The following is a 25,711-nucleotide window of genomic DNA, read 5'->3' as shown; positions in this document are numbered from 1 at the left end:
GCGGCAGACAGAGTTAGCAGCACGTTTATTAGAAGACTTGGCACTGCTACAGCGGCTGCCGCTGGGGGAAACCGCACCGGCACCGGGGCGCGCCTCGCCCATCGTTCGGTAGAGGTAGCGACGTGTCCGCCCCCGTAAGGCATCCCGGGGAGCGGCTACCGGGGCTCCTCCTCGCCATCAGCCGGGACGCGCCGGGGGAATGGGCGAATCGCCGCCCCGAACGCCGCCGGGACGAGCTGCTGGCTTCTTCACGTCCACGAGACATCGCCCGGCAGCCGCCGACCCGCCTGCTTTGGTTATCACACGTAGTGTAAGACTTTTGCCCAGTCAGTGAAGAGGTAGCTAATGCTCAGTCCATCGATTATACAATCTCAAAGGAAAAGCGTCCGTCCTGCCTTCTCACCCCTTACCAAGTCGGGAGGCACCACCATGTCCCCCTATTCGTTTTTAAAAATTAACATTTAACGTGACTTCAGAATTCTCTCTACAGTTTCAGTTTGTATCACATTTTGATACTCCCTCCTCACTGTTATTCCTCCCAGTGACTCCAAAACCAAAATCAGTCCCACACAATTAATTTCTACGTTATTTCAACAAAAGTTCAGCGGCAGCTACATTTTGCCAAAAACCTAGGGGAGAAAAAGACTGACACTTCAAATTGATCAGTTACTAACTTGCAAAACATGTCTTCTAAAAGAAAAATAAATTAAGACTCATCCCTGATCTATGCAGGAGGCTGTGCACCCACAGCATGTGCTGCAGGTACACGTGCTACACAAGCTACCATCACTCACACAAGTTGTGAGCCCAAACCTCTGGCAAACCTAAGTTCTAAGAATTCCTTCTTCTATATAATATAAATAAATAAAATGCCAACATTAAAAAAATCCTAATATATTGAGGAGTTATTAAAATACTTTTGTAATAGACTTCAGTTATTTTTAGGATATGCAGGAAGTTGTACAGCACATTAAGTTGTGAGACTATCCACTTACCAGCAAATGGTATTCTACACAGTAACACACAGATTATGATAACTGCCATAGTCCTCATCTGAATATGCAGCATCAGTAGCAACAACCAATGGATCTAATCTTTCACTACTCAGGACATTGCAATGAAGACAACATTTTACATACATGGACAATTAAGTTCATCTTATTCTATAATCGAGCTGCCTCTGCATATTCCATTTATCATAATTCTCACTCCATTTTAATCTGTAATTCAGAGAAGCAGCATTAGCCAGATTTTGCTTTTCTAATACCTCTTCTATACTCTTCACGTGTCTTTTCATATAGGGGCAAATCTTAGATGAACTCTATCACCAGTGCACTCTGCATTGGCGTATTGCCCTTAGAGCTCCAGTGTTTCTGGAGTCACGCAGCCATCTCCTGCATCAATCTTTTGGTCTGCACCCTTTTGCCAGGCCAAAAGCACAGACATTAGTAAAAGTCACTTTTCGTCCAACAGATGTGTCCATTCTCGGTGAAGAAAGTCTTCTGCATTTCTGCTTTTTCCTATATATTTGTGCCATGCTCTCACCAAACGACCACAGCAGCCTTTAACTGAACAGCCCAGCAGTCTTGGCCTTTTCAGGTGTCCAAATCACCACAGCACAGGGTAGACTGAACACCTATGTATCTTGACCAAATAATTTTTTTTGTTTCTTAGGACACCCCTTGTCTCTTCGTATCAGCTTCAAGTCACCCACAGCTACTTCAACAAGCTGTATTCTCCTTACAGTAACATTACAGCTTCATGATTCCACAAAAACCCAAAACTTTCCAGACAGACAAAACTTTCAATACTGTCCATTTTGCTGCCACATTTTCTAGCATTTGCGCAGTGTTATTCCTTCCTGTGGCAGAAGACCATTTTCTTTTTCATGTCCATATTCATATTGCCTTGAATTGTTCACTAGTACCTCACAGCATGTTGACCTGGCTCTGCAAGCTCTTGTTCTCCATGTCTATCTTCATTTTGACAGAGCACCATAACTTATCTCCATTTAGTGAATAATATATTATCAAAATGTTTGAACAATACAGAAGATTCTGCCTGAAGACAGAATGCAAGTGTCAGATGCAACTGTCACTGCATCACGTCAAATTAATTCAAAACAACTCTGAAAGCGGGTGGCTTCAAGAGAAAAAACAGTTCTTCCCACACAAACCTATCTTCTACCCCAGGAACCTGAACAATAATTTTAAAAAGTTTCAAATAGTTCGACTTTAGGCCTAAATATATTTGCTACAACTTGAAAGATGAATGCCCTGATGTAATTTCCATTGCTTACTTCATAGCTGTCCATGTAAGAGTTCATGTAACAGTCAAGTACAGTAGTTCAAGAACTCAATTGCAAAAACTGATTCACAGAATCACCTTCCTTTTCTACTTCAAAGTATGTGGATTTCTGAAAACATTCTGTAACATTATCGTGTTTTAACGTCCATCAGTGTAATGTCTGCGTAAGGAAATCCTGACTTCTACACACACACAACTGAAGAGTAAGACCAACTTTTGATAATGACATACATAACACTTTTGCTCTAACACACCTTTGGTCATACCTGTTTAACATATTTAACCATACAATAGCAGCCTTTCACTCCCACCCCTCACTCAAACACACCCAACAGTACTACGTTTAGGTAGGAAGCATAATCTCAGCCTCACGGCAAACCTTGTGGAAAAGAGCTGCATTGGAAGAAAAATACTTATTCCAAACACAAACAGCAGTTCTCTGCCGAGGATCAGCCACTGGATTATTAGTCTATGCTACACTTCAGTACTAAGAGTGCTGTTCTACTGGGAATGGTGTGCCTCAGATAAATTAAGCTTCTTTCAGCCTGACTGGGATGCGGATAATTCCACGGCACTTTTGAGAAGCAATATGGTATAATCCCAGAATCCCAATTAACGTGCCATTCCCGCTACATTTGATGTTTAAGGCGGTATACAAGAGGTATTGCTGAGTACAGTCAATAGCTGATATACTAACCTATAGAAATTGTGCTACCTATACCTCATCCTAGGATCTGTAAAACACTAACGGTCACTTCAAAAAAGTTCAAGAAATCAAAAAACTTTATGTTAAGTTCTTATAGCAGGTATTTTTGTTTAAAATTAAGTGACATGTGGCCCTTATTAGACTTCAAGGAGAGACATACAAGAACTAAGGGGGATAAAAGAAAAAAAAAATCACGGAGTTGTTATACATTGCAGCTTTAAAAATATTCTTTTCACAGTGTCAAAAAGCAGTATTTCTCCACTCCAGCTTTGCTCTAAACCCAACAGCTGTTGTGGTTTGTGATGCAAAACTTAAGGAAAACGGAGGGTAATTTTTAGCTTTGAAGTGTTTAGCTTGTCTCAGTACATGCACTGGTAAGTGCCCTTTAAAAATCCCAGGTATGCCAGCGTAAGAAACAGGTCATATTTGCACTCCAGGCACAAGCCTCTCACATTCCAGAGCTGCAATTTATTGTCAGTTTGAACAGCTCTATGCAATGATCAGCTCGCCCTGCCAAATCACTTAGGGTTTCATCTTTTCATAATGCATGTTGAGGTTAAAAACCCTGAGAGTTTTTAAGAGAGCATTGATTGGCAGCAGAAGTTTCTTGAAGTAAGTTTAGAAAGGGCAAAAAAGTGACACAAAAATACTTCATTTCAACTGCAGGAGTCTAGGGGTAAGATCAGAGAAAGGTAATTTAAGAGGTAAGTTTGAATTTAAAGTTTATGGAGTGTTTTCAGTTATCCAGTGCTTTTTTAAAAAAAATATTGGGTTATCTCACACATTTGTCCTCTTTGCTTTCCTCCATCTGCCCAGACACAGAGAGGCCTCTAACTGTACAGCAGATGGTTTACTTGCAGCCCACAGCAACAGTCTTTCAAAAGGTGTTAGTCTTGAGTCTCCTAATCAGAGAGAAATGAAAAATTAACCCCTTAATCCACAGTAGAGACACAGACAGAAACCTGAAGGAGGATTGCTATTCACAGAAAATATCAAGTAAGACTAAGAGCGACGGCTGAAGACTGCCAGGTTTTGCAATCCAACCATCTGTAGCCTTTTGGGCCACACCATTAGTTTAGGGAAGAAGCCAAACCAACGGTTTGCTCCTCTCAGTCACGATCCCTACACAGGGTGGATTTTAATTGCTTAATTGACGCAGGTACTATCATTTCTTAAACTGAGCACAGCCTGAGGCAGCTTCCCTGCATCCAGTACCTGGCTGGCATCAGCCTGCTGACAGACCTTACTGTCTGTAGCAGCGCTACACGTGAATGAATCAAAGTCCACTGTTATGTCTTGCACGTTTCTTTCATTGGCATTGTCAAAGCTATTTTTACCGTGCAGCTGTTTCAGGTGTTTCCTCAGAACGGGCTTATGCGCAAAGACCATGTCACAGTAGTTACACTTATGGGGTTTGTCCCCACTGTGCAGGTTGAGGTGGTCCTGTAAGGAACATTTTTGAGAGAACGTTTTCCCACAGATCTTACATTGGAATGGTTTGATGCCTGCGTGCACTCGCATGTGCCGGTGGAGATTGCCCTTCTGAGTGAATGTCTTGCCACAGAGCAGACACATAAATAGTTTATGCATCTTTAAGTGATTAGCATAGTTTTCCAGATGCCGAAATACTCTCGTGCACTTTGGACACTGATGGTGCCACTGGAGGCCTTTGTCTATCCCTCGGTTGTTAGACCCAAACATATCTTTAGAGGCCAGAATGATGTTGTCACTGCCAGCATACGAAAGGGCATAGTTGTGGAGGTGGTTTTGCTCTATTTCACTCGCTCTGTTCTCAACAGTGGAGTTGATAAGAAAGTGTTGAGGCTCTGAGGAATGCAGGGCAGTTTGTTCAGAAGAAATAAACTGGTTCTGATCCTTCTTATTCCTAACTTCTGTTACCTCCCCGATGGACTCCACTTTGATGATCTGAATATCACTATCCTCCATGTCCATGCTGTCTTCTGAAGGCTGAATACAAGGCGAGTCTTGCTGCAGGGAGTCATCGTCTCCCTGGTGTTCCTTCAGCTCAGAAGAGTCGCTTTGCTGTTCGCACTCTTTGCTCTCCAGCGGCTGCTTGGGTTTGATGAACTTCCACAGGGCCTGAGTGCATCGTTCCACAATGTGGCTCATCTGCAGAAAGCTCGCAGCAGTCAGGTAGTTCACCAGCTCCATTTCAGGGAACTCCAGAGTGCCACTGTAGCAGGAGAGAAGCAGCTGCCTTCCCACTTCCGAACTCTGCAGGATAGAGATTTTTACATCTCTGGAGTCATTCAGCAGGAACTGATCTCTTAAAAAGGGAGAGCCAGCAGCAAAGACAATTTTATGCCCGTGAACTTCAACATCATCTATATGGACCACGACATCACAAAATTTGTTCTCTTCCCTCAGTTTGTTCATTTTCTGTAACATTGAATCTCCATAGTTGTCAAACTTGAAATGAAGAATATCTGATCTTTCTGACATTTTGGCACACCTAAGGAAAAGCAGCAGAAAACAAACAAACAATGAGAACCTTTTGTTTTCTAAAAGGCAGGTTAGAAAGGTTTAAAGAAATAATATAAAGTGGGTGTTTATCAGCTGTTATGTTTTATCCTAGATACACATGGGAGTCCATTACAAGTAAAAAAAACCCCAAATTTACATCTGACCTTACAATAACTTCTATGTTTTTTAATTTAATGAAGCCTGTATATAAAGTAAAGGTGCTATGACAGAAATTCTCCTGAAGCAGTATCTTCAAGAGTTAGGATGTAACAGGAAACTGTATTTTTAGCAAGCTTTGGGTTTTGCAGCACTGGGTTTTATGCCTTAGACTGTCCTTCAAGTTTTTCTGCAGGAGCTGGTTTGCTGAGTGTTGTTTTGCCTTCTCCTAAGATTACAGAAAAAAATCTTCAGAATGGCCTCCACTAGGCTCCCTGTTTTGAATACCTGGGGAATAGAGGAAGCCTGGTTTCTTGTCTTCTTTGGAAGACCACTTCTCTAGGAAGTTTGTTCTTGTTTTGATAGTGCTTGGAATGAAGAACAGTGGATCTGCCATAAACCAAGTACCATTCTTTTGTCTTTGAACAGTTGCTTTAGCAATTTATAAGGCTACACTGATTCTGGATGAAACACTGTTCACACAATCCTGCCAGAGCACTCGGATTGCAGGAAGTGAAGAAATAACAGGAGATTAAATGATGCAAGATTTGGTTAGATAAAATTACAAAACAAAGCAAAACTTACACCTCCCAACTATTACAAACACCACATAAAGCTCGAAAGGAAGCTTTGAAGTCAATAGATAAAAGCAGATACTGCTCTCTTGGGGCATGAAGTGTCAGCTGGGTGTACACACAGGAATGGCATTGTGCCCAGTGAAATGAATGAATACATAAGACAAGCATTCAAAGACCATTTTTGGAAGCATCTGTCAATAATCAGGGTTTTTCTGTTTGGAGCTCAGACAGCATTTGGAGACATGACCTCCTCCTTGATCATACTTATCAAGTGTATGTTCCAATTGTATGGCATGCAAAAATTAGGGAAGGATTTCAGAAGCCTTAAAAATCCAGGGACTGCAGAAAGTTAAGAAGCAGGGGGAGCATCATTCTGCAGTACAACCAGTTCTGCTGAATCTGCAAAAAGCAGAGCTGCCAGTCTGTCAGTCACCTTCAGTGCTGCCTTACTCACCCCCGTTTCTAGGACTGAAAATTTCAGTTCAAGAGGCAACAGCCTTTCGCAAATATAAACGACACCAAAAGGTCATCCTGAAATATCTTCAATAATTTTAGGCATTATCAAAGTGTTTCTTTTTGTATTTTCTCTAGAAAGTGATGAGGGAAGTCCAGTTGTGAGTCTGTTTTTTTTTCACCTTGGAAATTCACACAATATGAATGCAGTTAAAGCACCCACACTAAGCTTATATTGTGCTGTTAACCACAGCTATTCCAGCCATTCAGCTCGTCTCCGGTAAATTACAAGAGCTACATCGTGAGAAACTGTGGATCGCAAAGTTGCGACTTGCCTTGGCACACGTTCAGTTTCCACTACTACTGATCTCCAAGAGAACAGAGCAACAAACGAAGCCCAACCCCTGTATCTCGGGAGGGTGGCAGAGCAAGGCAAGCCCCCGGTCGGGCGTGCAGGGCTCCCCGCTGGAAGCACGTGCTTCCTCGGCCTTTACCGACCGCGGATCGCACCAGCTCCGCACATCTACCTCGCGGGGCCCGGGAAAAGGATGTTGCAGCCCGGCTCGGCCGGCAGCCTACGCAGCTTCCCGTAACAATGTAAACGCGACGCCCTTTGCGGGAGCGGGGAAGCCGCTGTCCGCGCCAGGCCCGGCCCGCGGGAAGGGAGGGAAGGAGCAGGTACCTGTAGCGTCGGGCCGCGTCCCCGCGCTGGCACCCGCGGCCGCTCCTGCCTCCGGCTACGGACCTAGAGAGGGGAGGAGACCCGCCGTGAGCCGCCGCCCCGGCGCCGGGCCGGGCCCGGCCGCCCGCCGCGCCCCCCGGGCGGCCCCGCGCCCCGCCGCGCCCCCGGCCGGGCCGGGCCGCCCTCCGAGCGCGGCCCGCGGGGGCAGCGGGAGCCGAGGGCCGCTCCGCGCCGCGCTCCGGGGCCGCCGCCCGCGCCCCGCCGGCCCGCCGGGACCTACAGGCGCCACCGCAGCCCAGCACCGCGACTCGGAACCGCATTGTCCGCCCGCCGGAAGAGCCGCGCCCGGAAGGACCGGCGGGGCCGCCCCTCCGCCGGTCACGTGGGGCGGCGGCGGCCCAGGCCCGGCACCGGGAGCGGCGGCGGCGGCCGGGGTAGGTGCGGCTCGCGCTGCTGCGGGGGCGCGTCCGCCCGTCCCCGCTCCGCTCCCGCGGCGCTGCCCCGCCGCCGCTCCCTCCCGCTGTGCGGGAGCTGGGGGCCGTCCTGCGCTCCGCTGCCGCCGGGTCCCTCCCTCCCCCCGGGGCCGTGTCTCCCACCCAGCGCGGTGCCTCCCCGCCCGCTCTGCCCGGCAGGGCCGCGGCCTCGGCGGTTGCGGGGCCGTGAGACAGCCCCGGGTCCCGCGGGGCCGGGCCGACTCCTGGGGCAGGCGAGGGGTGCCGGGCCGGGCCCGTCCTCTCCGGCTCCGCAGCTGCGGGTGCAGGGGACGGCGGGGGACCCGCTCCGAAGCCCGTCGGTGTCCCCGCGACCCCGCCGAGCGCGTCCCGGAGCCGCCGGGCTTCCCCCGCGTCCCCAGCCGGAGCGGAGCGGGGCTGACGCGGAGGGACCGGCCGGGCACCCGCTTTCCCTCTCCGTGTCGCGGGGTGTCGGCTGTTGCGTGTCGCTTCCAGGTGCATCCTAAAATATGGCATTTCTTTGCGTGCCAGCATCTTTATTTGGTTTATGTACCGTAACCTCGGTGTTTCTTGGGGTTTTTGTCCTTCTTGTTGTCAAGCAAGTGTTTGTTTCGGTTAAAACGTCCCTAGGAGGTAATTTTTAAGGACCGATTGTGTCAGTTAAGGGTGAAAATTCAGTATAAACAGATTGTGCTAAGTTGGTTTAAAAAAACACTTACCAGCAAAAATTAAGTGGAAATCGAACTGCTGGAAGTAAACTTGGTTTATGTCTGTGTAGATTTGCCTGATCAAGGCGTTTTAGGGGAGAGGAGGAGAAGTAGAAAAGTATTCAGGAGAGGTTTGGATAGAGGGAAAAGATCATGTGAGAGGGTTGCAGAGGGAAAAGATTGTGTTTATTTCTCGAATACAGGCTGGAGAAGAACTAGAACATACAGGTATGGCTTGGTCTGTATTCCAGGTTTTGTTTTACTTACAGGTTTTGCTAAAGCCCAAGTTGATACGATTTCTGAGACTTTTGGCTACTTAGAAAACGTGTAATTACAGGAACTGCCCATTGCTGATTGACTTGTAGAAATACTGTATTCTTTTTAAAGGCCTTTACTTAAAATGTCAAGGACCTGTGCAAACTTACTTTTGTGTACACAGTAAACAAATTAACAAATGGAGCTTGGCATAAGGATTTCCTTCCAATTTCCAGCCCCAAGTGCAGGCACTGTTTAGTAGCACACACCGAATGTAACTCCTTTTTTCTCAGTTCTTTCACAGTGTATTTTTAAAGCGCTGTGGTTGTCTGGTGAGCGTAACTCCCTGTTTGTGTTTGAATCCTAATGAGAGAGCACTCCAGCAGCGCACAGAACATCATCCCCAGGGTTTGTTTAGCCTCTGGGTGCCACTGCCTTTCTCCCAGCCTCCGGCCCGTGCTGTGTCCTGCCCGTGGTGGCTGCACGGCGTGGAGATGGGGCTGATGCTGGGGGAGCGTCAGCTGTGGCGCGTGGATGAACCAACTGTTCATAGTTAATTCATTCCAGCAACATTCCTGTGCTGGGCTGGCTAAGGCAGTGTCAGCATTTCTTTTATAAACTGTGGTTTCCCAGGACCGGCTGCTTGTTTCTGGGATGGGGAATTTACTGATTACGAGAGCCTAAAATTAGAGTTTTGTCCTCTGAGCAGATAGTTCAAATTAGGATTGAAAGCAAAATGATGTTGACAATAGATATCAACCTGTTAAGGATTGTTAGCAAAGATTGCATTAGCTTAACTCTTGTGTTCTGTCTGATGCCTGGTTTTGCATACAGTGTCTCATGATTTGCTCAGCTTCCTGAGATCTTTGGGGAGAGGGGTGGAATTGGAGACACCGTTATCTCCAAACAAGAATATCTTTTTTCTTTCTGGCTTTTGAAATTAGAACATCTGTGGCTGTCAGTGTGTTATAAAATGAACAGAAAAGTTAGACTTGTAGTTGTTATTTTTTATTAATTACTCTTTAGTCATCCTAAAACTGTATTTTCACATGCAGTATTCCTCTGGCTTTCCTGCTTCATTTTGAGTGCCAAGGACTTCTTGTTGCATTTCAGAGTATGTGTGCACAGGGAAGGTGGGTAAAGATCAGACATGATTGAGCAGACTAATCATGTGATATGTGAGAAGAAAAAGGTTGCTGGTGATTTCTTGCATGCTGTTTTGTTCTTTTCCCAGAGCTGTAATTAAACACGGGCATTGACCTGGAGCATTTTCCAGTCTTTTTTCGGGACTTGCAATGTATTTTAAAACAAGTGTGCACTAGGTGAATTGCACAGGTAAAAAACCCCACAACTGTCCAAGGCTGTAGGAGCTCAGAGTCTTAAAGAATGCTGGGTTCCTTGTCATAACCCAGCTCTGCAAAGTGCTCTGTGAAGCCTCTGAACTCTGCCACAAATTCCACTGTTCACCCACACTAAGATGCTAATGATGATCACTTGGAAAGCAGAACTTTGTATGCTTAAATTGAACCATACTGGATTTATTGTTAAGCTGTGCATAGAGCCAGAGGAATAGAAACAAAAAATACATTATATTTAGGTATTTCAACCACCTCAGTGTCTTTTCTGCATGTCACTTTCTTGTTTGCTGTGTTTTTAAGCACTATATTTAGTGGTTTTGTATTTTGGAGGATATAAGTTTATTTTGCATGCCAAGCTTTCTGACTTTGCTTTTCAAGGCAAAAGAATGATGCTGTTCTTCAGTAATTAGTTAATATTGCTGTATTGTTCTTTATCTGGTGCATTCTGTATCACATATATTGGAACTTCATGGAATCACTTTAGGAACTGCAGCTGAAGTACAAAACTGAGAAAGATATGAATGGGGAAAAAAGTCTCTTTTCCTCTCTAGTTTACATACCTGTTCTCATGCTTACTCTCTTTTCTGCCCTGGAAACCCAGAACTTGTTTTTGTGTCATATTTCCCTGCAAATTCCATGATAAGGGTGCTACACCTGCTGTTGACTCTCAGGTCCATGAAGTTCATGCCTGAAATACTGAATTTTCCATTCACCCTCTGCCTTTTTGTGTGGTTATTGATGTTCTGAACACCAGAAAATGGGTATTCCTTGGAAATGGAGTGAGACCAGCCATAGTTACAAGTGCCTTGCTTCAGTTGTTGCACGTGTCTCAAGGTGGCATTCAAGCCTCAGCCTCTTTCAGTAATGTTAATTGAAGGTTTTATGGTTTTCTTTTTTCTATATACTGTTTGCTTTAAGCTCTCTTAAATTCATTCTGGAAGAACTTAGAAGGAAAACTTTGATCACAAGTTGCAGGTCAGGTGCCAAATATTTGGGAAAGGGAGGGAAAGTAAAAGATAAATATTTTATAAAGTCTGTGTAACTAATCTGAACTTTGGTAGGTTTGCTTTCCAGTTGTTTAAGATTTTAGCATGGTGAATGGAGTGTCTGCTGTTCCTCTGCACGTTATCCTGAATAGAGAGAGTAAGGTGTAACAGCAGTGAAGAGGAATTGCAAGGAGAATTAGAATTTTAAGTATAATTGAAAGCAGTGACCCAAGAGCCAGCCATGTTGACTTTCTCATTTTGCAGATCTTTCTAATAGTTTGTTGTGTGATGAGAGGCCAGAACACCCATTTAATTACACAGATGAGCAAGGAAAGAGATTGGTAGAAGTTTGCCTCTTCGTATGCATTTTACCCAGACACTCAGTCTCCCATGGAGGTGTAAAGACTCCTTCAGGCAAACACTGCATTATTGTGTTGTAGTTTTGTGTCAGGAGCTAAACTGTGCTGAATTCAAAAGCTCCTATTTTATTTATGCAGAAGCAAACCAAAGCCTCTTTCCCTGTAAGGGATGAGAATCTGCCTTGCTGAGGAAAATCAAAACTTGAGCTCTGTGCTTGGCTGAGGTCTTTTGTCCTAAGCTGTGAGAGCAGAATGCTTTGGGTCTGAGATAAGTTGCAGGTATTACTGAGGAGCACTGTCACTGCTGCTGTTAGTTCTTGGGGTTTGATTCCAGAGCAGTCATAAGCCACATGTAATTGCTCTGCTGGTCTTTGATGTGTGCCCTTCTAGGCTGGCCCTTATTTTAATGGGCTTGGAGGCTTTCTGGTGGTGATTCTGACACCCTGAGCTTTCTGACTGATGATGAAATGATGAAAATGATCCATGTGGTAATCTACATGAAACAAAGTGATAGCAAGGAATGGAGAAAAATAATTCATGCAAAGCAAAGTGTGAGGATACAGAAATTTTGGTTAACTTCAGGCAATATTTTAATATTTGAAGACTACTTTTGCACCTTGAGTATTTGAGCATTAAGCCAATGAACCTCTGTGGCTGATTCCAGCACTGTTGGGAACCTGAGCTTTGCTTGCTGCTACATTGACAAAAGCTTCCCACAGTCGCCTGCTCCGCTCTTCCCTTTCTTGTGCTCTCCTATCTTGTGTAATTTCATGAGACTTTTGCTCACTGTTAGACTGGCAAAGTTGGGTTGATGGGGATGTCCTGGTGTTGCAATTCTGTATTGTGACACTGCTGTGGGGTTAGGCTGGGCCAGCTGTGCCCCAGGATCCGCGTGGGGTTTGTTTACACCGCGCTACACCAAACATGGAGTGTGGAAAAGCACGGGATGCTTGTTATTGAATTGAAGGTAATGATGGGGAAAGGTGTTGGATTGAAAGACTTGGGAAATAGGTGAAATTAGCACTTCAAGACAGACACACTATACCCAAATAAAGTGTTAAATTGATCCTTGCCTGGATGATCTTTACAGCTGCTTGTGATCAAAGCCTGCCCCTCTACTCCTGCTGTCAGTGTGGAATATGAGTTTGCTCTGTTTGAATGAAAACGGTAAAGCCAAAGGGGTATTTAGTGTTTGAAGCTTATTTTTAGTCTGTGTTTCAAGACCTTTGATTTAGGTATTTTCAGAGAGCTGTGTATTATATAAGTGGTGCAATAGGGAACTTGTACAAAAATGTTTTAATATGAATGCTTTAAACAAAAGCATCTTCCAAAATAAGAATCCTACCCTACCTTTAAGATACATGTGAATAATGCTAGATAGACATACACAATTTTTCAACATACCTAAATTTCCCAACCAGTAATCCCCACTGAAAGTCAGTGGATCTTAAAATGTCTTTGAAAAGGATATCTGAATACCATACCTGCTTTTGAAAATGAAACCAAATAACCACAGGTGTGTTGTCATTCATGAGCAAACCACATCCATTCTTCCTCTTACATTCTTTTTCAGTTGTCCTCTGAAACACATTTCATTACCATGAAGTGACTTAATTGGTAATTGGTTAAAAGTTGTCCTCCTGGCAGGCCTCATATTGTGTTGATGGCTGTGGGGAGAAGGGCATTGATAGGAATAAGAGCAGGCTTTGCTGTTTCTGGTGCACTGTTCCTGGTTCAGCCAGGAATGCGATGAGCTGTGCCCGTGCCAGGGCTCTCTCCATTGTTTGGCTGCACTGTTGGAAGCCAGGCTGGGACGGTGCTTCCAGGTTGGAAGGCAGAACTTGAGGCTGAAAAAGCACTTGAGTTTGGTCATGCTTGGGAGTTGTTAAGACCTGAGCCATTGTGATAAGGGTATATTCAGGTTTCTGGGAAATTTAATCACCCATTTTTATCACGGCAGTCTGTTTTGAGCCATAGATTCTGGGAATCTGTGCTGTAGAGTTCAAGGTGTGCAGCTGAACTTCACCTTTTGTTCCTTTCTTCAAATGCTTCTCAGTGCCAGTTCCAGCTTTTTAAAATCCTCTGTTGGCTCTGCTTCTCAGTAGTGATCCAGCCTACGCTGTTCTTCCTGCTTCTTGGAAGTCTTTGCTTTTATTGCTCCTTATAGTACAGAAGATTCAGCATAGATTCATAAAATGCTGTATGTCCCAAGGTTTCAGAGTAACCTTATCACAAAATATCAGGAGTTAGGTCAAACTCTTGTTTGGGGGAAAAGAATATGTGTGCAGCATACAGCGTGCTCTGATAGATAAGAGTAATTTTTGCATGGACATAGGTGAAGGCAGGTATTAGCTGAAGGAAGTAAGTGGACATTATTGTTCTGGCCTTAATTGTCAGCAAGTGTAGTATATGTTCCAGGGCCTTGTTTTGTGTGATGTGTAGAAAGTGATGTTTGGCATAACAATGAAATACTGCAAAGAGATTTATTAACTTCCCTTTTGTGAGCTGTGGAAACCAGTGCTGTGATAGCATGTGCTGCTTTGCAAAATGAAGGCAGCGCTGTGAGTGTGCAGTGAGAGAGGAGCTGGAGCTTGGTTGTGCTGTCAGATGAGTTACTTTTTATAATTAGTCAGCAGGTTTCTGAAAAGAAACGTTGAGTATTTTAGCATGAAGTTTTATATAAGTATTTCTATGATTTTTGTTTTTCAGGAGTTTATAACATATTTAATCTCATTCATGAATCGAACTTCCTTTTTAAGTCATGGATGACAAGGCTTCTGTTGGAAAAATCAGTGTCTCTTCAGACTCGGTATCCACTCTTAACAGTGAAGATTTTGTCTTGGTTTCCAGGCAAGGGGATGAAACACCATCTACAAATAATGGTAGTGATGATGAAAAAACAGGACTGAAGGTAAGAACCAATAACCTGAGTTTGTTCCCTGTTCTTCTAAATCAAACTAACCATAGAGAGCTTAAAGAGGGACTTCTTTATTGTGGAAAACTTGACAGAAGGGAGAACTTATTCAAGAACCAGTTTTGTCAGTAATTTCTTCACTGCTGATGTCAGAGGTGGTAATTAGGTTTTGAGTAAGAGTTCTCTCCATCACTAGCTGTGGGTTTTCTCCCACTTCACAGAATCCTTCCTGAAGCTTAGGATGAAACAGACTGATTGTCAAGAACTTGGAGCTGTGATTTTATCACAGCTTTCAGGTGGAAAGCAATACCAGCATACGTGGATTTGACCATATCTTTTCATTCCAAGATACATTAAAGTTTTCCCCAATGTGAAATGATCTCTTTAAGAAACGTAGAAGTGTAGTTATAACTAACAACTTGGCATGAATCAGAGAACACAAGCTCTGTGTGAAAGGCTTGTGAGAATTGGAAGGGCACTGACATCTTCTCACTTGTAAAAGTGCCGCTCTGAAAAGAGACCCTTGTCACCCTCTACTTTTTTTTTGCTACTTAAAGCAACTTTCATCCCAATTTGTATTCCAGCAGTTTTAAAGAAAAGTGGCAGAATTAAGGTAATCACTTCAAATTCCATCTTTTTAATGTGTTGAAAACTGGATCTTCCCTAGGATGAGTCAATTTAGTGTGGTCTTTGTGGGAGATGGAAAGAGATATTCCACCATTGGAAGAGACTGATGTCTGTCTTCAGGTGCATCTATGTCTTTAAAGATGATGAGAAATCCTATGTTCTGCCTGTTGGACTGGGTGCTCCTCTTTTCCTTTGCAATAGTTGTAACAGAGACTTTATTGAACATTTCTTGATGCTTTTGCTCATCTTGCTTTTACCTCCCAACTGCTTGGTTTGTTTCTCTTGCATTCCTTTGAGTCCTGGGCAAGATGTGCTGTTATAGTGGCTCTTTTCTTCTACGAGACTTAAAGTTAATTCTGTTAGTTAAGATTCTCAAGACTGATCTTTTGGGTAATCTGGCAAAAAAGTTAACTTATGTTTTATGGTTGTTGCAGAAGATGTCACTTCACATCATAGAATAGTCTAAAAAATGTGACCATCTCTTAAGCACTGAGCTTGGTTATCTGTGAAACCTGCTGAAAGGCTGTAGCCTCACATTTGTCTTTCTCGATGCTGCAAATACCAGCAGCATCAAGATATCAGCATCAACACTTAGGAATTCAGAGTAGTCTCATAGTGCTGCTTACCTTGAGAATGCTTCTGTGGCAGTGTCTGTAATTGGTTCCTGAAGCATCATTTGAGACCCCTGGAGACAGACACTGTCAGCCAGATTCTCCATTACATCCTGTTATCCCCAACAAAAATTTGGAAGCATGAAATGCCATAGTCTGCAACACTTCTTGCTCCACATGGGAGCTATGTGTGTCATTGTTTGCTTCCATAGTGGTTTATGAAATGTTGGCTACAGGTGTGCTGTTTCTCTTGATGAGGAAGGAAGAGCCTGAGCTCTGCTGCCTCCTGATCATCAGTTGTGAAATAATGTTATGCTGTTCCTGATTTTGCACTGAATGCCACAGAGCTTTGCAGGTCTTAAAGATAAGCTTCTTTATGAATTTGGTGCCAGGACTGAGCACAAGCCTTGAACAAAGTGATTCACCTTGAGCTTTTCAGTATTCCAGCACGGAGAGCATGTGCTGTTGGTTATTGGCTGCCATTTGAGTGATTAATGGGAATTTTATACCTTAAACAAGCACTCAGTGTGCAGTGTAAATTCTCCCTTAGAGGGACCTTCCTGTTAACCTCCTTGCTTCTGGTTAAGAGGGAGAAAACTTTCAGCAGAGGAAATGGGAGGACTTATTAGCTGTTAGGGACAAGAATTTTGGTAATTTGGTATTGTTCTACAAGAAAAGAGACATTCTGCTATAGGCTATGGCTTTTTTCTTGGGGTTTTTTGTGGTTTTGTTTTGTTTTTTTTTCTCAGCTTGCAAATAGCTATTCAGTTGCCAGTCAAGTGGAGTAGTGGAGGTTGTCAGAGGTGTGTTAAAAGTGTTGTTACTGCGATATCTAAAAGTGTCTCAGTAGTGCATGTAAAATTAATGTTAACAGTACAGCATGAGAACTGAGGTTATGTATTTCATAGGAACAAATGAGTTTTTTTTTTTTTCAGGCAGAAGCAATTGCTTTGGTACTTACAACTAAGTTAATTTGTACATGTCAAACCTATTTTCTTTGATGTGCCCTCTAAGAAAAGAAAAAAATGAGTTCAGGTTTTTGTTTGAGCAGGTGTCTCTTTTTGGAGTTCTGTTTCTTTAGAAAAGCAGTTTGAGCAAATGTTTCATTTGCTAATGAGTACAGTCTGAGGATGATGCTGGAAATTCAGGTTTTTATTTGCTGAATGTTACAGGCTCTGAAATTTGTACATCGGGCCTAAGGCTCTTGTTTCAAATTTGCTGATAATGCTGTACTTCTAAGTAATAATGCTGTGGACTGAATTAATGTAAGTTTTTGTTTGGCACTTCTTTTTTTCCTCAAGTCCAGACAGAGGAATATTTCTTTTGAATATAGTCAGGAACCGTATTTTTCTTCAGTTGGTCATAATTCACAGATGTGTTTATGCTTTTTGTCAGTGCTGAAATACTTTGTTCAGTTTAAAAAGGGTTTGTCAGTGAATGCTTTCCAGAAATACAGTTTGCCAGCTGTCTCTGCTTTCCAGTATTGTTCCTGTGCTTGCTTGTGCCCACTGGCAGTGAGACTGGACTGGATTTAGGAAAGCTTTGCTTCTGGAGCACGCTGTAGAGCAGGAGTACTTGAACTCCCTGGCACAATGAGACCTCCCAGCAGAGGCTGGCAGCACATGCGTCAGGAGAAGGGAATAAATCACAGTCCAGATAAATCCTCTGGTGTGGTAAAGGAAGTTTGCTACCTCTTAGTTAAAGGTTAAGTAAGATTTGTTTTCAGTTTTGTGAGAAATGGAAAAAGCCATGATTAGGGCAATGGTTTCTTTGCTCAGCCTCAAGCATTTATCAGGTGCACCTGTTTATTATTCCCTTCTGCCCTTGGTTCTGCTCCACGCAGCCAGGTTTGGCTGCAGCAAGGTTTCAGGCATGTGTACACCTTCGTGTGCTCTGTTCCCATGATGTGGGGAATTCATATGGTTGTGTGAGATACTTTGGTTGACGTGAAGTTAGCCTTGGTTTGTGTTTTAGGCCTCAGTTTGCAGGCAGCTGGTTTGTTGCGCTTGATTTTTGGGGCTATGAGAACAGCAGGGCTCTTCTGTTCCTAAAGCGTGGTTATGGTGCCTTCTAAAATTCTTTCTGAGGATAGTAGGTGATTAAAGACTAGTTTGAAAGTAATCTCCTTGCTTTTTCCACTGCTGGAAAATTCCTGCTTTGAGCTTGCTGATTTTTTTTAAAGCAGGGAGGGTATAATCCATGCTGGTGTGCATTTGCACACTGGAGGTTGTGTTAAATTTGTTAACTGCTGCTTTGGCTGGTAAATAAAAAGCCATATGAATGACCCTGTGCCTGAGGGGTGTTTTTTGTTGTTTGAACAATATTTTTTTTTTTTTGTGTGTCCCAACTCTGTGGCTCTTAGATTGTGGGGAATGGAAGCGAACAGCAGCTGCAGCGGGAGCTTGAAGACGTGCTGATGGATCCACCCATGGAAGATCAGTCCAGTGACCGGGACCATGGAGAAGTTGTTAGAGCTGATGAAGATGGGGAAGAACCTGTTGTGCTTGAAGCCTCAGCATCCTCTACCATTAACCCAGTGTCGGTGGCAGGACTCCAGAAACCAGAAATGAGTTTGCCTGTGAAAGCATCCCCAGGAGGTTAGAAAAAAAAGGGTGGGAATGCCTGGTAGTATCTTATGAGCTTGTTTTTGTGGCAAAAGTGAAGAGTTTAGGTACAAGTGTGGCCACCAGGCTTTCCCATGTCTCACATTATAATCACATAGTGCAGTCATTTCCAGGTTATGTATGTGATACAAGAGTTAGTATCTGCTGAACTGTCCTCTCTTCTGAAAACACTGCTTTGCCAGCCTTGAGATGTATGTAGAGATACTGAGCTTACTTGCCTGGCAGTGTGAAATATCAGTACAGGGCTTCCCTGGAGTATTTTGGTCTGACCTGACTTTTCTGTTTCTTAGCCTCTTTTGTCTTTTAGTCGGCAGTGAGTCAGCCTCTGACACTTCACTTGCCTTGTTTCTCACACTCCCCTGTGTGTCTCGCCCTAGACTGTGAGGATTTGAGCCCATTCACCCCTGTGACAGATGAGGACAGCGTGGTGTTCAGCAAGCTGACGTACCTGGGCTGTGCCTCGGTGAACGCCCCGCGCAGCGAGGTGGAGGCGCTGCGGATGATGTCCATCCTCCGTGGCCAGTGCCAGATCTCCCTGGATGTCACCCTGTCGGTGCCTAATGTCTCTGAAGGGACTGTGAGGTACGGAGCTCACTCGGGTACTCTGTGACTCTGCATTTCATCTTAGCTCCTTTTCAAAGCAGACAAAGCTGATGGTTTACCTGGCAGGAGACTTGAGCAACTTGGATTTTGTCTAGTGGGAAAAGTGGGTTTTATAGACATCTGTGAAAAGGGGTGCTTTGAATTTGTTGACCGAAGACTTTACCAAGAAGTATTGTGATGAGCCAAGCTGTTCCCAAAGCCATAGTGGGATTGGTTATTGATCGGCTCATTGGAAGTAGCCTGGAAAGTGGTTTGTAGAGCTGGAGAACGTCTGATTCATGAGGTTTAACAGGGATGAATCTGTCCACTGCCAAATATTAGTGTAACTTTCTGAAGACTAATCCCTGAAAACCATGGGGAAATTATTGGTGGAAATGTCTGTGCCATTCTAGTCTTTGTGCTGTTCAATTTAAACACTATTATTGTGAAGCTTTGCAGTAAATAAGTCAGGAGCTAGTTTTTGTGGTGTACTTTCTCTAGTAGGTATGAAATTGTTAAAGCTTGCAAGTTAATGTCTTGCTGAAATAATTCTTCTAAAGGTGCAAGCTTGCTTTTTTTTTCCCTCTCTCTATTTTAACAGACTTTTAGATCCTCAGACAAACACAGAAATAGCAAATTATCCAATCTATAAAATCCTTTTCTGTGTACGAGGGCACGATGGGACCCCTGAAAGTGATTGCTTTGCTTTCACTGAAAGCCACTACAATGCAGAACTCTTCAGGATTCATGTCTTCCGATGTGAAATCCAAGAGGCTGTAAGTGCAAGTTTTTTGTCAAATTATAATTATGTATGTGTAAATGTTATTACTGAAATTAAAGTGAAGTATTTCAGACACTTCAGAAGTAATGTAATTCATCACTTTTGGCTTTTTTCTTCTGCAAATTAAGATAATTATACAAACGTTAGTAATGGGATAAGAATGGATGGTTAACAGCTTATCCTAGGAAGTATGGAAAAACAGTTAATTAGATGCTAGAACTGAATTACATTTGTACATTTCATTGTGAGTTAGTGAAAATCCAGGTAGGTTTCCGCTGATGTTTGTGCACTCTGGCTGCAGGTGAGCCGAATCCTGTACAGCTTTGCCACTGCCTTCCGGCGCTCTGCCAAACAGACCCCACTCTCAGCCACTGCCACCCCCCAGACTCCAGACAGTGACATCTTCACCTTCTCTGTGTCACTGGAAATCAAAGAAGATGATGGGAAAGGTTATTTCAGGTAGAGATTCTTCTTTCATACAGCATATGGTTTTCATGTTACTGATCACAGCATGCAAGGAGGAAAGGTCTTGAGTGCATTGGTGTAAGGAGCTGCACCAGTGTCTGATACTGGGTTTGGTATATGTGAGGAATACAGATTAATGATCCCCTGAGATTTTATTTTTCCTTTCCTGATGAATAACAGTGCAGTTCCCAAAGACAAGGACAGGCAATGCTTCAAACTCCGCCAAGGGATTGATAAGAAGATAGTGATTTATGTGCAACAGACAACAAATAAAGAACTTGCTATTGAAAGGTAATTTCATCAATTTGTAAAAGATGCTTTATGTGTTTAATGTTTGTATATTGCCTCTGAGGCAGCAGGTTAATAATTGTTCTGTGGATGCTCCATTTGTGTGAGTTTGAGTGGTAGACCAGAGGATGAAGTGGGACATACCTGTGTGGGCCAAAAAATCCTTGTGAAAAGGCCAGAATGAAATCATGTAAGAGATTTTTGTTCTTCATCTGATCCTTGTCTCTACTGAAGAGCAAATTCTATGCAAATATGTCTCAAAAAAAAGAAAACAAACTACCAAAGGAAGGGCAGAGGATTGCAGGCCAAGTGTTGCAGTGGTATAAGGAATCCTTGTTAGCAGTGACCTTTTTACACTGCTCTTTAAAAGAAAGGTAGTGAAACAATTTCCAAGCAGGGTAAAACCATATTGTAAATATGCTTCTGAAATCTTGCTCATATTTTTAATATTGGCTTGACATTGTTTTGCTGGACATGCTTGATGCTGCTTTCAAATGTCAAGATTTGTTGATGTTTGTCAGTAGATACATGGGCTGTTTGTGATGTATGAGAGCAAATACTTAGATAAGAAATGTTAATGGTTTATGAGCATGTCTAATTTTTGCAGTTAAATTTTTTTGCTCGGCTTTGCAGATGTTTTGGCCTTCTCCTTAGCCGTGGGAAAGATGTTCGGAGTGGTGATATGCATCTTTTGGATTTGGTAAGGATCTTTCTTAACAAAATTCAGTCATAATTTTGATTTTGGTTGTGCATGATCTCAGGATGGACAGAAAATACTTGGGCACTTCCACAGTTGTTGATGGGAATTGATGCTGTTCCACTGTTGAGGGTGACGCTCTGGGCAGTTGAGTTGAATCCCTGCCTCTGCTGCTCAGTTAGAATGTTACCTGGGGCTTGGTCAAGGGACTTGCCCAGTTTTACAGTCAGTCATGACTGTTCTCATTCAGGGCCCTGAAATAAGGGACATGGAACCTTATTTTTAGACATGCTGAATATTAAAGTGCTGTGCTTTGAACATGGAAAGTTTTACAGCATAGTTATCACTGTGAAAATTGAGGCCTGAGAGGCTTCAAATGTAACACTGAGAACTAGTGAGTGCTTTGTTCTTATGACTCACTTTTCTCTCCATAAAATAATGATAGAGATCTTTCGACTTCACAAGTGTGAAATGACAACAAATTTGCTAGTATTTATGCAGTACATAGTGAGTACTCAAAAAGGTTTAATACTACATGAATAATTTTGCTTTTTACCAGGCTTTGGATTGCCCAGAAAATAAGGTTGTTGGGAAGATAGACAAGCTGAACATTAAATAAAATATTGACTCAGTTCTTAATGGCTGAATAACATGTTATGTTCTCACCTATACCTCTGTGAGCTGAAAGTTGCTGTCAAATGGCCACCTCCAAAATTACTGGTCATGACATGTACATGTAGAGTAATTAGTATTAATTGGCCTTTCTGTGTTGTCAGCATGGAGATCAAGGATTGCAGGGCAACTCTGTTAACAATTGCCTTCAGAGCTGATCTCTGCTACAGCCTCTGACACATGGGCTTGCCCTTCCCTTGCCAGTGCAGTAGCTCTTCTGTTGAGCTGGCACTACATAATGTAAAGATTCCTTTAATTGAAATAAAAATACATAAACTTACCTTGTTTTCAGGAGTCCATGGGTAAAAGTTCTGATGGGAAATCATATGTGATCACTGGGAGCTGGAATCAAAAGTCTCCACACTTCCAGTTTGTAAATGAAGAAACACCAAAAGGTATGAATGTTGCCAGGTCTTTTCCCTGGGCAGGGAAGTTACTTTCATAGTAGGCATAGGATCAATTCTCTTTTCCCTTCAGATGAATCCCACAAAAGACTTTCACAGGATGGGATATGTTCTCAGAAAATAGGGTGCTAAATGCCACATAATTAAAAAAAAGACAACTAAAAGCAAACTGTGTTCAGTATTGCCTTGTAAGAACTGTGTCCTAGTAGGAGGCTGTGCAGGTGTGGGACAGGATGCAGGTGCTCTGTGCACCACTGGAGCTCCTTAAGAATCCCACTGAGAATTGCACAAAATTGCTTTTGCAGGTATTTGCTTTGCTCAGTGTCTTGTGGTCAGTTCAGATTTTTCTAAACCCAAGTTTTTAATTAAAACAGAAGGATTCGTATACCTGTGAAAATGAAAGTAAACCACTCGTAACTGTCATCCAAAAATAGCTGATGTTGCATTGCTCCCTCGAGTCCTGAAAGAGATCTGTCATTATTTCTTTTAAGATGTCAGCTGAATTATCATCTTTTCAATCTCTTGTCACAGTTGTGTGCTAAAGGTTGGGAAGTTAATGGGAATTGACTGGGCAAAGTCGTAAAAGTCAGCTGCTGGGCACAATCTGGTGCTGGAGTGAATGCCATCCTGCCTGAAGGACACAATTTATCATTCCCTGCCAGAGAGATCTCATAGGTCACTGAGCCCTGTTGCCTTCTTTTGGAGCATCAGATTGTGTAGTCAATTTTCGGAATGTCACGGCTGAGATGGTTTTAAATGCCTTTAATATCATGGTATTAAACACTTAAGTAACTTCTAAAACCAAAAAAGAATTGAAGTGTAATTAGGCTGGATGGCAGAGATCTGCATTGTGCAGTTAAGTGCACAGAACCTTTTTAACACTTAATGAAGGTTTTGGATACATTTCAGTGGGATTTGAAAAAGCAGAATTTTTATTCTCTTTAACAAGATCTTTTTCTTGGCTTGAAGGCTGCAGTTTCCTTACTCTCTAGTGAATAGTGATCTGATTTCCCTATTTTGAAACTTACTAGGGTTTTGAGATGTTAAATTAGGGGGAAAATGAATTCTGGAAAGGAAAGTTTCCTTTGTTCTTCCATGTTACTAGGAAAGGGTTTTATTTGAACTATTTCTTTTCATACCATGGCATCCTTTTCTCTCTCTAGATAAAGTCTTGTTCATGACCACTGCTGTGGATTTGGTGATAACTGAGGTGCAGGAACCTGTTCGGTTCATTCTGGAGACTAAAGTCAGAGTTTGCTCACCTAATGAAAGGTTGTTCTGGCCCTTCAGCAAACGGAGCTCAACTGAAAATTTTTTCTTAAAATTGAAACAGGTAATGCTTTAAAAAATAAAGGAATAAAATTGACAATTAATAGGCTGTTTCTCCCTATGATTGCTAAAACCTTTACTAATATAATGTTGATAATGCAATGTTTTCCTTCTGAATCAAAGAGGTAAAATAAATGCACTTCAATTTTAGAAAAGCTGCCCTTTATTATGCTGATTGTTGCTGGCTATCTGCAGTTCCCATAAAGCGCCTGAAATAGCTTTTTGGATAGCTTTGAGTCTGTGAATTTACAGAGAGGCTTATGGATTTTCCAGCCAAACCACAGAAAGAAAAGGAAGAGAGGATTTATCTGCAAACTGAGGCTATGCTGAGACTTGCTGCCATGAGGGTGTAGTGGGGTAATTGTGTAAAATGAAGGGTTAAGAGAAAAAAAAATCCTTACTGTAATCCTGGTGACATGGTATCTGATATATTACTGAACTGATTTTATCATACCAATTGAACATTTCTTTTAAAATTTTTTAGATGAGCAAACATCCATATGAAATTCCAAAGGAAATTATTTTTTGTCAAAGTCTTTTTTTCCCTTCTACATGGTTGGAAACAGAGATTTCACACATACCCCAAGTTTGCCCCAGGGAAAATAATCCAAGCAGCCACAAAAAATCCCTAGAACTTGTTAAAACATTTTACTGTTTTTTCCAACTTACTTTTTTACCCATCTACTAAAAATGGAAGAATTATTTCTGTCCAGGATGTTCATAATAGCAGTGCAAGGCAATAAGTTAATCTTGAAATAAGGCTAGTAAATTGAAGGTCCAAGTCACTAAAGAGATCATGTACTTGAAGTAGCTGGTGTTCTTCTGCTCTAGAAATTATTCTTCTGAAATTAAAGTCCTGTTTAAAGAAAGGGAAATATATAAAAGCAAATAACAATGTGGATGTACGTGCTCTTTCAAAGCTTAGTAATTCTGAATGCATTCCAAAAAAAAAAGCAATGTTGGAGTCCTGATTTCTTGATAAGTGTTCTTATTCAAAGAGGTTTTGAGTTAAGCAAGAGACTTTTCTTCATTCTTTTTACACTTGTCTTTAAGTGCTAACAGAGAATGGCATCTGGGTAGTAACAAAGATGAAGTCCGCCAAGGATTCTTTATGTTAAAAAAAAACCAACTTTCCTTCAGAATTTAAGGTGGCAAAATTCTTCATGGATGAGCTCAGCCTTTTTATTTAGAATTTTTTTGAGGTGGAACATGGAGATGTTGAACAGTAGAGGCTGTTGGCCTATAAATACTCTACAGCCTCCAAAAGCCTAACCTCTACAGCCTTTTCTATTCGGCAGTTTAAAGGAAGCTTATCTTACTGAGCTAATTTTGTATCTTTTGTCTTAGGAAATTATAGGCATTGTGACTTATCTTGGCCAATTTTCGTTTTCCACAGACACTGTCAGGTTATCCAACTTTCAGTGTTTACTAATGGAAGATTATCTAAACTTGTAGTGGAAACAACAAATATAGAATGTACTGCCTGATAAGCCTGGAAGGGAAACCTGTTTCTGTGAAGTCATGATTAGCCTATTAAAAATACAGCTGTGTAGAATTGGCTTATCTTACTTTGGCAGTGTTTCTTTATTCGGAAATGGTGAAAGCAAAGGGATTTCATTTGCTCCGATTACATTTAGTGATTTAGTAATTTTTAGTTTTGATGCACTTATCTTAATTTTTAATGCTCCGAAGGATAAAATTGAGCACTGGGAGCTTAGTGTAGAGTATAATTATAAATCTTATTTCCCTCTTTTCTTCACTTTTCTGCTCTCTATTTTTATTCATTTAGGAAAAAATACATCCCAAGTCCTCAATCCTTTAAGACTACTTTTGCCACCATCAGTATCCCCAGAAATTTTTCTGGTTTTTAACTCTTTTAAAATTCTCTTCAAAGAGTAATTTGACATAATTTTAAAGGTTTTGCTTTTAATTTTCCACTACTATTTAAATAAAGGCAAAGTTACTTCATATTGAGAAACCTTCATCTCTTAGACCACAGATGCATTTATAGCTTTAAAAATCTGTGCATTTGTGTCTGGTCCATTTATGGTTGGAAAGGTGAGCTCTCTGTGGGTTGCAGATCCAAGTGACACTTCAGCCTGTGACAGACACTTTGTGCCTTTGGGTGCAGCACAGTCCCAGCATATTTCAGGCCATCAGAAGCACTGACAGCCTGCATCTTGCATTAAGTGTGCTCCAAGTGGGAACATTCCTCACTGTAGGATGGTATGGCA

General features: G+C 42.4%; 2 protein-coding genes across 6 annotated transcripts in view; one reads left to right on the top strand and one right to left on the bottom strand.

The window, feature by feature from the left end:
* The window catches only part of RABGAP1 (RAB GTPase activating protein 1), a 71,298-nt gene that overhangs the window by 3,851 nt on the left and 41,736 nt on the right, over window positions 1-25,711 (top strand). For 2 of the 4 annotated variants that reach the window (XM_085076718.1, XM_085076721.1), the window contains 9 exons: window positions 14,193-14,394; window positions 17,998-18,232; window positions 18,637-18,841; window positions 19,443-19,617; window positions 19,924-20,081; window positions 20,268-20,378; window positions 21,009-21,075; window positions 22,037-22,139; window positions 23,312-23,481. In XM_085076718.1, the coding sequence (XP_084932844.1) occupies window positions 14,245-14,394; window positions 17,998-18,232; window positions 18,637-18,841; window positions 19,443-19,617; window positions 19,924-20,081; window positions 20,268-20,378; window positions 21,009-21,075; window positions 22,037-22,139; window positions 23,312-23,481 (1,374 nt within the window). In that variant the 5' untranslated portion in view covers window positions 14,193-14,244. Of the gene's footprint in view, window positions 1-7,657; window positions 7,801-7,908; window positions 8,314-14,192; window positions 14,395-17,997; window positions 18,233-18,636; window positions 18,842-19,442; window positions 19,618-19,923; window positions 20,082-20,267; window positions 20,379-21,008; window positions 21,076-22,036; window positions 22,140-23,311; window positions 23,482-25,711 lie in introns of those variants that run through there. The other 2 variants (XM_085076717.1, XM_085076720.1) reach the window with 2 other exon arrangements.
* On the bottom strand, window positions 7-7,742 carry ZBTB26 (zinc finger and BTB domain containing 26). 2 transcript variants are annotated; one of them, XM_085076727.1, is made up of 3 exons: window positions 7,647-7,742; window positions 7,367-7,429; window positions 7-5,486 (listed from the first exon to the last, which is right to left on the bottom strand). In XM_085076727.1, exon 3 carries the CDS (start codon window positions 5,474-5,476, stop codon window positions 4,160-4,162), a length of 1,317 nt encoding a protein of 438 aa, XP_084932853.1. In that variant the 5' UTR covers window positions 5,477-5,486; window positions 7,367-7,429; window positions 7,647-7,742; the 3' UTR covers window positions 7-4,159. The 2 variants fall into 2 exon arrangements, with proteins under 2 accessions (XP_084932853.1, XP_084932852.1); XM_085076726.1 differs by having other exon boundaries at window positions 7,367-7,701.

Source organism: Lichenostomus cassidix, chromosome 17 (genome assembly GCF_008360975.1).
Source record: "Lichenostomus cassidix isolate B80296 chromosome 17, HeHo_3.0, whole genome shotgun sequence".
Classification (NCBI taxonomy): Eukaryota; Metazoa; Chordata; class Aves; order Passeriformes; family Meliphagidae; genus Lichenostomus; species Lichenostomus cassidix.
This window is presented reverse-complemented; position numbering and strand designations above follow the sequence as displayed.

Coding starts and splice junctions, on each gene's coding strand:
- ZBTB26 (XM_085076726.1), bottom strand. CDS start 7,686: ATGCGGTTCCGAGTCGCGGTGCTGGGCTGCGGTGGCGCCTGTAGGTCC. Junction 5,487..7,366: donor GACGCGGCCCGACGCTACAG/GTACCTGCTCCT, acceptor GCTTTTCCTTAG/GTGTGCCAAAATGTCAGAAA.